The 11489-nt window shown below is 34.4% G+C and overlaps 1 protein-coding gene across 1 annotated transcript in view; it reads left to right on the forward strand.

Annotated features, from left to right (window-relative positions):
- The window catches only part of LOC108741423 (protein KBP homolog), a 25217-nt gene extending 15981 nt beyond the window's left edge, over positions 1–9236 (forward strand). The window contains exon 3 of the mRNA XM_018476240.2: positions 8481–9236. Coding sequence (XP_018331742.1) covers positions 8481–8934 — 454 coding nt within the window. The 3' untranslated portion in view covers positions 8935–9236. The remainder of the gene's footprint in view (positions 1–8480) is intronic.
- The last annotated feature ends 2253 nt before the right edge of the window (positions 9237–11489 follow it).

Below are 11489 nucleotides of genomic sequence, written 5' to 3' on the forward strand. Positions count from 1 at the left end.
TTTTGGAGTGATGTAGCACATTTCCATTTGAATGGATATGTGAATAAGTAAACAGAATTATCCCTTAGGGTCACCTATCCATTCCAGGCAAAAACATCTAACACCACTGCATAGACCAAAAGTAACAGTGTGGTGTGCTCTTTCAGCCAATCGGGTCGTATTTTTTTAAATTCGACAGCAGTTACTGTTGATGCATACCGACAAATGGTTCGAGAACGTACTGCTACAAGTATACGGACGTGGTTTCAATAGGATGCATGACCTCCACGATCACCCGATTTAATCCCCATGGGATTTTTCCTGTGGGTGTATCTTAAGGAGTAAGGTTTACGCCAATACTCCAAGGTATATCGCTGGGTTAAAAAAAACATTCGCCGTAAGCGAAATTGAGCCTGCTATGCTCCGGCATGTTATACAAAATACTATGGACAGATTCCATGAGTGCGTGCAACGAAGTGGAGGACATCTAGAAGATATAATTTTCAAATAATGAAATCAGTATTATTGCTAATTACCTTTTAATAAAAATATTTTTTTTAAAATGAGCGACTTTTTTTAAATTTTATTTGAAAATTCTAACTCTGCCGTAAGACACCTTGTGCCTGTTAACCACCTGGAAGAAATTATCTGAATAATAGTGAAAACAGCATCAAAATAGTTTAGAAGATCTAAGCGTACATTGGGACGGAAAGCGGGAAACGACTTTGTTTTATACTACGGTATAGGTACATACGTTTGTATAGATCAGGTGTTGTAGGAATAATCAAGAAGGCAGAGCATGCTTCGAAATCTGTACGCCTCTATAGAATTAAAAAAATCTTTTTATATCGTGTAAGAAGGTGCATAGGTACTTACTGACACAATTGTTTTTTTGTTATTTTTCAAAAATTTCGCAATCAAGCCCCTCTGTAATCTCGCACTCTAGGAACATGCCTAGTTTTCCATACGGATAATGCGCCTCTCTTAATGCCGCTATCTAAACGGCCACTTATTGACCTACAGTAAGTAAGTAGATGCTAGCATGCAGTTTTAAATAAACAATTTAGATATATCAACTTTGTACCAGTGACCTAAATAAAAATTTATGAATACTATGTAATAGTAGGTTCCTTGTGACATTTAAAACATAAAATGTTATAGCAACTTTGACATTTGAAAAAAAATCAAAAATTATAATAGTCCTGATGCCAGGCCTTGGCAAATTCCAGATAGTTCCAGTGTGCAAATGATATGAATGAGTAATAAGTACCGATTGTACAAAAATTCAGGTAGTCGGAATCACATGTTAGTTCTCCATTTGGTATTATTAGTTATTCTTCAGTTTATTTAAAGTGGTGTAAAAGTACTATTTATGTTTTGTTAAAAGTGAAGAGGATATTATAAAAAGATCGTATCTAAACAAAATTTGTGCGTCGATTTGTAAAATCAAAATCTTTGCTTATTAACGAAATTACATTGAAATTACTCAGTTATAAATTGCTTGACTAAAGCGGATTGGAAATTAATAATTTTATTAATTTTAATTAATTCATTAATTAAAATAGCTTGTATCCTACTTTCCAATAGATTTATTTATTTAATTAAGAAGTTTAAATTTATTGTTTCGATTTCGGCGGATACGATAAACTTTTAATACAGAATTTTAATTAGCTTACTTATTATTGTAATGTTCTTATTTATTTAAGAAATTGTATAATATTTAAAAGTGATGAAAATTGTCGAACGTTCTTGTAAATAACAGATATGGTGTTGAGTTTCGGTGCAGCCTAAGAAAATGCACTCGCGGCATGGCGGCTTTATCGGAAGGGGTGGCCTGATCGGTTTAACAATGCGTGTAGTACAATGTTTACGTGATAACGGGAGTGTTGTTGTGAGGACTATAAGGTGTGGGAAGTAACTTAATTATGATTATGAAAGAGAAGATGCGATCGTAAAGTTTATTGAAGAAAACCCCATTTTAACATTCGCCGAATTACATTACACCAACAAATACCTTCGCAAGCAGTACCTGTACGGACCGTAAAGAAGCTAGAATTATAACCATGAGCTGTCGCGAATTTTTTGTTGTCAAAGAAATGCTCATTAAATACTCAATTTGAATCAGTAATTGCTCAACTTATAAAATGAACTCTGTTATCTTACTATTTCAATTAATGAAGAAGACTGCTATTTTGAAAAATAATTGCTATCACAAAATTGCTCACGGGCTATTTAATAATATTCACTCGTTTAAAAATAAGTAATAAATTATAATAAAACCCAAAAGTATTCAATGATATGTTGAAATAATATCAACGAGGGTAGAATTGTGTCCAACGTGTTCAACCATCTTTGCTAAACGTAGCGTAAATTTGAACATTATAATTAAAATAATTATGCTTTGAAAAAAGGTTGCAACCTAACCTAACCTCACCTCAAGTAACGTAACTTAACCTCGTGACATTATTCCAACATATCGGGCAAAAGTATTAAGGAAGTACCAATCTGTCATAAATCTACGTAACTAAAGCTCCATAGTAGCGTCATACTTCAATAGTTGACCTAGAGTACTTTTGTATTTTATTATAATTTATTAATTATTTAATTTTTTGCATATATAACGAGTGAGCATTATTAAATAGCTTGTGAATAATTTTGTGATAGCAATTATTTTTTAAAATTTACTGTGAAATTTGAAACCGTAGTCTTCTTTTTTAATTGCAAATTAGCTAACAAAGCTTAATTTTACAGGTTGAGCAATTACTGATTCTAATTGAGCATTTGTTTAACAACTGAAAATTCGCGATAGCCCATGGTCATAATTCTAGCTTTTTTACGGTCATCAATGTGATGGTGAACCTCCGTACAATACACATTAAGCACGAGAGTATTTGAACAGTATGTTTCCTTGACGGTGGGTAGTCTGTAGTCTGTCTTGTAAGGTCATGTAAAAGAATTAAATTAAAGAAATATACGCGTCGCCTATTGCCATGGTGAATAAATTGCGAATGGGCATTACCAAAGCTTTTCGTACAATTAATGGCACTCCTGGTATCTGGAACAAAATTCGACAAAACACGATCCGCCGCCGTCATTTTTGCATTGAAGCTAACGGTGGTCAATTTCAACACTATGAAAAGTACGAATTTATTTTTCACTTCGAAGTACATTTGGCCCGCTGCCTGGGAAATAAACAAAGAACTGGCCGATCAGAAGATTGTAACAGGTCAATTGAAAAGTCCCCAGCCTAAAATAGTAAAACACATTTTTTTTGCAAAATTCGTTTTTTTTATTCAACATAATTCCCTTCAAGGGTGATACACTGATTATAGCGATCCTCCAACTTTTCGATACCATTTTTGTAGCACTATTTGTCCTTTGCTTCAAAATAAGCCTCAGTTTCGGCGATCACCTCTTCATTCGACGAAAATTTTTTCCCAACGAGCATTCTTTTGAGATCTGAGAACAGGAAGTAGTCGCTGGGGGCCAGATCTGGAGAATACGGTGGATGCGGAAGCAATTCGAAGCCCAATTCATGAATTTTTGCCATCGTTTTCACTGACTTGTGAGACGGTGCATTGTCTTGGTGAAGCAGGACTTTCTTTTTCTGCAAATGCGGTCGTTTCTCGGCGATTTCGTCCTTCAAACGGTCCAATAACGCTATGTAATAGTCGCTGTTGATGGTCCTTCCTTTTTCAAGGTAGTCAATGAAAATTATTCCACGCGCATCCCAAAATACAGACGCCATAACCTTGCCAGCCGACTGTTGCGTTTTTGCACGCTTTGGAGCGGGTTCATCGTGTGCAGTCCACTCCGATGACTGTCGATTGGACTTCGGAGTGAAATGATGGAGCCATGTTTCATCCATTGTCACATATCGACGCAAAAACTCGGGTTTATTACGCGTGATCATCTTCAAACACTGCTCTGAATCATCAACTCGTCGTTGTTTTTGGTCAAAAGTGAGCTCGCGCGGCACCCACCTTGCACAGAGCTTTCTCATACCCAAATATTCGTGAATGATGTGATTTATACTTTCCGTTGATATCTGTAGAGTGTCTGCTATTTCATTCAAATTCAATTTACGGTCATTCAAAATCATTTTGTGGATTTTTTTAATGTTTTCGTGCGTAACAGCCTCTTTTGGGCGTCCACTGCGTTCACCGTCTTCGGTGCTCATTTCACCACGTCTAAACTTAACATACCAATCCTTGATGGTTGATTTTCCTGGGGCAGTGTCCGGAAATTCGTTATCAAGCCAAGTTTTTGCTTCAACTGTATTTTTTCCCTTCAAAAAGCAATATTTTATCAACACGCGAAATTCCTTTTTATCCATTTTTTTCACAATAACAAAAGTTGCTTCACTAAAAATGCTATAATTCACAAACTAATGATCCGACAGCCGTCAAATTTATAGACGCGTCTTTTGAAGGTTAGGACTAACTGAAAATCATATGGATTTAGTTCTGGTGCCGCCATCTATGTGTCAGGCCGGGGACTTTTCAATTGACCCTATATGTATGTATAGGAATCAAGCTAGTCAACTAGATATATGCCCGTATTCAAACGAATTGTAGGTTCAAATTTACGAAGACGGTTTGCATACTTAATTGTCATTGGATTGCAAAATGTTATTACCCTGATATATTTAAAGTTCAGGAACCCGCGGTTATTTCATTCTTGATTATAAACATCACACAAATACAGACTCTACACCCTAAAACTTGGAAACGTATTCAATCTAGTGGATTCTTACTTCACAGCACACATACAAGATAAATCACGTCTATGCGAAACAAAGACAAAATTATCGGCTTATCTCAAGAAAATATACAATATAAAAACTTTCTCGCCAAAGATAACCAAGATACTAACTTCATACATAGTACATTATTAACATAGCAAATTAAAGACGTAGAAAAACTCCTTGGCATTCTATAACCATATTTTTCTGATGCTGTTAAAACCCGAACTAAGCTAAGATGGATAAATTTCGTTGGCTCAGTATTATATTATCTTTTTAGCGTTATGGATTCTAATGAGAATGAATAAATTAACACAACAATCAAGAATCTAACAAAAATACTCTCGACATCATACAAGAAACAAATACCATTATCTCTTTTTCAATAAGTACGATATTTTAATGAAACCATATAACCTTGTGTCAAACGAAAAACAAATTGACGAGCAAATAAAAAGTTGTAAATCACATAAATTTTAACAACATTAATATAAAGAAAGAACGAAATATAAATGAAACTATTCAGTGCCTCCTTTGCACTAGCCGAAGTCATTGAAGAGCACTGTTTATTAACCAAATGCATGCTTATATGCTCTATACTGTGGTAAAGAAAATCTGTTACCTCTTGAAATTCCTAAGGATATTAAATTAATACAAATTTCACAACAAGCAAACTCATTGTTTTTCGCCTTTTATTCGAACTCGAAAGATATCCTCAAATATCAACAATTAATTAAAACAAGTTTTTCCATAAAGTAAAAGAAAGCTAATTGCTTTGTTAAAATTTTCACTGGTCGATAAAAGTACATTCAGTACTCTTAAACTATTTTATATCCCATTTAAAAACAATATTCAAAATCACTACAATATAAGATATCCTGCGATATCCTGGTAACCCCGCTCGAGGACAATTATCTTCAACCTCTGGATAATTAACAATAGTTACTCTTATTTTCTAAATCTGCAACCTTCACTTACAAATGCCGGAAAATGACGATACAACAAGTCACGCTTTCAACTACTAGTATCCTACGTCTGGAGGGGAGTCTCTTTGCTCTGAATATACATCCAGTGAATTCAAAATCAAGTCACAAAAGAATCTCAGCAACATCACCAATTTGACCATGACCAGTATTCTAATCTCAAGACTGTTGCATCGAAGAAGAAAAAGAAACTGAGAAAATACCAATAAATCCTCTAAAGATGCACGACCTGAATCAAGAAAACTTACTTTTAAAAAAAACATCGACTGGAAAACCTTAGAGAAGATATTCTAAAAGAAAAATTAAAGCTTCTCCTTTCAATCACCTCCAAGAAATAGTATTGTTTTGTTGTTAGACTTTTAAACGTTATTATCATTGTAACATGTTGCTTATGAAAGAATTGTTGATTACCCTTTAGGATTAATCTTTTCTCATAGGGACGACCGAATTCTAGCATTAATGTTAACAACACAAACAGCCCAATGACTGTGATAAACAGACGCAAATGTCGATGCCAAATTAAAAGCCCTTTCTACTGATATAAGGTTTTAAAAATAAAGTAATCGATTTTTTCTGGAATGTGTATTCAGTATAATTAAGAAAATGTATACAATAGATGACCTTTCACATGATGGCTACGATGATCTCTTGTAGCTTCAGCAACACCTAAAGAATTATCAAATTTATTAAACCAAAAGTACTTTTCCTATAAAAGAAATATGTGGTTGTCCTATTCTTAAAACGTTTCAGAAGCATATCAAATTTAAAAAATTAGGATTGTCCATACATCTCACAATATTGCATAAGACGGTCATCTTCATTAGGCACTTGCACCAGATGAATCTTATACTGACGGAATCGATTTTCTTTTGTGTTTGCTCAAAACACTTATACACATTTGCCCAGGTAAAAATGTCGAGATAAAATTAATACCCGTATACGTTCTACTTTACTACATAATTGCAATAACCAACACTAAGTTCCTCGACGACATCGGTGCCGTTCTGTATATCTACCCATATCCCATATATAAGTTACGTTCCAACTTTCCACGGCGAATGGCTGCATATAGAACCACGACCACTAAACCTTGGACTGCGACGGAATTTCACCTGGAGGTTTGTGGTAGCTGACGTTACCAACCCCATCATCGGTGTCAATTTTTTAATACACTGAACTCCTGGTTGACGTTAAACACCAAAGACTGCTAGATCTCAAACAGCAAGTGAATAACTACTGGAAGCCCTTGGACTTCTTCAAGAAATTGAATCCAGCAGAAACTAAGTAAGGAGCGTACGACTGAGAACTCCTCGCTTTTTATTAAGCAGTGAAGCACTTCACGCATATGCTTGAAAGTCTATCATTCACAGATCACAAACTTATAACGTATGCTTTCCTGAAGAAAAACCAGCAGTTCTCACCACGTTAGTTATTAGCGAATTTACTACTGACATTCGACATATCTCTTGTGAAGAGAACGTAGTAGCGGATGCTTTGTTGTGGATCAAGGAAACTAAAAATCCACTTCTGAATTACAACGAACTAGCGAAAGCCCAGAAAGAAGACAAGGTGCTTCGGCAATACCTAAACAAACCTTCAGAGTTACAGCTAAAGCTAGTAAACCTGCCTAACACCTCAACAGCCGTCATCTGCGACCTGCTCACCACAACAGCTCACCCATTTCTTACCAATGACTTTCATAAAACAGTCTTTGGTGTAGTCCATCGGGTTTCTCACCCTGGTGCCAACGCCATGGTTAAACTGTGTGTGAGTTTAAGTGATGCCGTCGCTAAGTGTTGTAACATCAACACCTTTATTTTTTTGGAAGACCCTCTTATCGAGACATGAAAGTATTTATAATATCTTCAGAGTTTTTTAGATTATGTCCCTCCTGCCTTGCGCTACTACTTGATACTTCATTTTGCTAATTCTTATTAAATAATTAAAAAAGAATTTTTAGCCGATGGGGGATTTCAGCTCCCTAAATTTCCCCACCGCGGCTACGCCACCGTTTCACCTTGACTTTAGAAAGATACACATTTCACCACCTTGTCGTTTCTTTACAATTTATCATTGACTTAAATTTAAGCTAATTCGATTTTTTATATACAGACACATAAATAATTTATTAATTAAGTGGGAGGAAGAGAATTTGACAAATGGTTTAGCAAATATGTTTGTTTAATTTCAGTTGGCCGTTACTAAACTCATTTTGGTTTTTATATTTGTTAATTTCCGTACTTTCTATTGCGACTTTTTTTTGTAATCAAATATGTTGCGTAGTTGAAGTCATCTTTAGTTAGTTTGGTTTATACTCATTTAATAAAAGACTAAAAATTGACTCCATTGCTTAGGATCCTATGGTTACGTAAGAATAAGACATCATGAACTAATGTGTTGGTTTATTTTTCTACAAGGTTATCCGTAGCCCGCTCCATCCCAGTATCCCACTCCGACCAGCTGCTCCTTCACGTGTCCGCACCAACTAAAACGCTCCTATTGTTTTCTACAAGCTCAACCCCATGCTTCCCACTTATTCTCTCTCCTATATTAGAATTTTTTGACGTGATGATTGGAACTCCAATTCTTAATATTTACCTTACCATTTTCATCCACGAATACTAGTCCTAGAAGGCAACCATTATCTGTTGTCATTATTAATGTTTTTATTGATTTGACTTTGCATTATGTACCTACCCATTTTCTGTGCGATCGTGGAAAGTGAGACTTAAGGTTAAATTTAGCAAAAATATAATAAACAAATTATTTTTCAGGCAAATGTGGTTTGAATTGGGTGAGATATACTGTGGAATTTTAGATATAAAAATGGAAAAAATTAGAGAGTGTAAAGGACGACCTTCTGCTCACGCTTTAAACAAAATAAATCATCTTGTCGAAAAAAGTATACAACATTATACGTCGTTTACAGATTCATTTAAAGAAGTAACAAGTCAAGATTTATCCAAATGTGTAGATAAAGATTTACAGAAACCGTTCTTACAAGCACTGTTTCACATCGCAGCTCTATGGAGTCGATTTATTACATTAGACAAGAAGGTGGGCCTAGAAAACATAAATAAAAGTAACGAGTTTTATAAAAAAGTGATTGATTATTGTGAAGCAAATCCTGAAGTAGGACAAGCTATTTCTGCCGAATTAAGCGTATGTAAAGAAATGGTCAACCTTCTTCCAGTAAAAATTATGAAGCTTCAACAAGAAATTCCGTAAACTGTTTAAATTACAATTTACGAAGTGATCTTTTATCATAATTGTAAAATTTAATCTTATAAAAATAATAGTTAATGTAAGCACTTATTTGTATGCTTTCAAATACTAAAAAGACGAACCCAAATTGCGAACTGATCGAAAGTATTACAGTAAAGCAGATATTTGTAATTGTTGTACATTTTTTTTAATTAAACGTTGACGTTAAGGCTTATTCTACTCACACATTACGTAATCTTATTTTTTTTTAATTCCTATTCTGTAGAATAACAATTTTAATGTCCAATTTAATTAATGTGTTTGTTATTTATATAACGTGTATTCGTGAAATAATAAATAAAACGGACTCGTTTAAAATTGTATTTTCCTTCAAATAAATTTGAATATTGTGAGATTTCAGTCTTTCGCGATTGTTTACTTATATCTGTATTTTTATTATTGTTATAGACTAATAAACAGTAAAAAGCATACCTATACGACTGCCAATTGAATATATGCATGAATTTGAATTCCAATCTTTCGTAAGTTTTTTTCTTTTTTTTTTAATTAATTTTAAAATTCAGAAACTAAAAGTGAATGCATGAATAAAGAAAAACAAACACTAAGTAAAGTACAATATTTATTGTACCACAATACACATTTTACCACATAGTAGATTCCTCAATTGGAAGAAGAAATAGTACACTTAAACTTACCTAACAACAAATTCACTTAAACACTAAAACCTAGGAAAGGGTAATCGCTAAAAAGTAAACCATTTAATTAAATTGGTTCTTGGTCGTTATTAAATTGACAAAGGAGAATGGGGTTGTGAACAAAATAAAAAATAAATAAAAAGGCGACCGCAGAAGATACAAATTATAACGGACATAACAGTAATTCCCTTTATGGGGATGCCTAAAAACGAATTATTTAGGCATTTAGGGTAATAAACAGTACCGTCTTTACCATAAGGGCACACGAGGCCCTTGCCCAGGGCCCCCGTCCTCACGAGGGCCCCGGATGACCGATATTATTTGCTTACATTACTCTTTTTTTCTGAATGCAGAATGCACCCTAATTAATTACACTGCAACAACATCTAGCGATCATCTATACAAACCACTTCGATTCCAAAGTCGATCTTGTACCTATAACGTTTACTCATCAAAACAGATGTCGATGTTGTCTATGGCTGGGGAATCCCCAAATGATATGTGAAACTTCAAGTCGTGCAAATTGGCGTAATTTAGTATTGTTTTATAAAAATTAAGTAAGACAATAGAAGTTATAACTTTGACGTGATCGTTTCGTTAACAAATAATTTCATTATGTCGAAAAGAACATATTTAAGTAGTTCACAAAAAAGAAAAAGAGTTGTAGCTAAAAAAGAAGTAACCGAAAAGCTTCCCAAGCTGACTTCATTTTTTATGGTTGAAGAAACAAACAAACGGACTAATGGGACTGATTCTTCATCCCCATCACCTCAAAATCAAAATACTTCTAAATATCAACAGGAAAAAGAGCTTATGTGTGAAGAAAATGACAAACACACATCAGACGCTGAACCCTCCACATCAAGCTACTGTGAGTTAATAGCTGCAAGCTTGGAGAATGTATCTCCAGGTCCTGATCCTGGTACGTACCGTGATGAAATTTTAACGGAAGAAGTACGCGATATTTGGATTCGGAAAGGGCCAGAGTTTTCCAAAATAAGAATTGTGACTTTTCCGAATCTTCTACAAGTTTTCCAGATTTAAGTGGTAAAACAAAAATTAGACACTTGACTAAAAATATATTCACTCGTAAATTGATGAATGGGGAGTCTATAGAAAGAAAATGGCTCCTTTATTCACTGTCGAAGAAATCTGTGTACTGTTATTGCGGTCTTCATTTTAATACGAGTGCTGGTACTGGACATAATTTGAGTTCTCCAAATGCATATAAAGACTGGAAGCATATTAGTAACTTAGTAATGAATCATGAGAACAGTTTACAGCACAGGTAATACATGATTAATTATGTCGCAAGAAGCAAATATACTGGACGAGTTGAATGTACTTAGAAGAATTGTTGCAGTAGTGAAATTTTTTGCTTCAAGAGGTCTTGCTTTTCGTGGTGATAGTGAGATATTGGGGTCTCAAAATAATGGGAATTATTTGGGATGCTTAGAATTGATTAGTGAATTTGATCCTTTTCTTGCTGATCATATAAAAAACTGCGGAAATGTGGTAACTGTCTATGTAGTTTACCGTTTATGCTATAGTATCCAGGAGCTTTTTTATTTTGCAGGTGTTTTATTATGTACTGTTTCTTTAACTGTCACTGCTTCGATGTTAGTATTGTCAGATTGGATGTGTATGTCTTTCAGAAGTTCTGCTTCTTCTTCAGGGATAAGATTGGATTGAGCAGGTTAGAATACTTTAGAGCAGGCCTGGGCAAATGACGGCCCGCGGTAGAACTTTTTCTGGCCCGTGAAGCATTGTATATATTATTATTAAAAACACAAATATTAGTTTTTGTCTAACATAAATTGGTGCACAAAAAATTTTAGATAAAATATTAAGCAATACTTATAC

The sequence above is a fragment of the Agrilus planipennis genome, unplaced genomic scaffold, assembly GCF_000699045.2.
Source record: "Agrilus planipennis isolate EAB-ADULT unplaced genomic scaffold, Apla_2.0 scaffold287, whole genome shotgun sequence".
Taxonomy (NCBI): Eukaryota; Metazoa; Arthropoda; class Insecta; order Coleoptera; family Buprestidae; genus Agrilus; species Agrilus planipennis.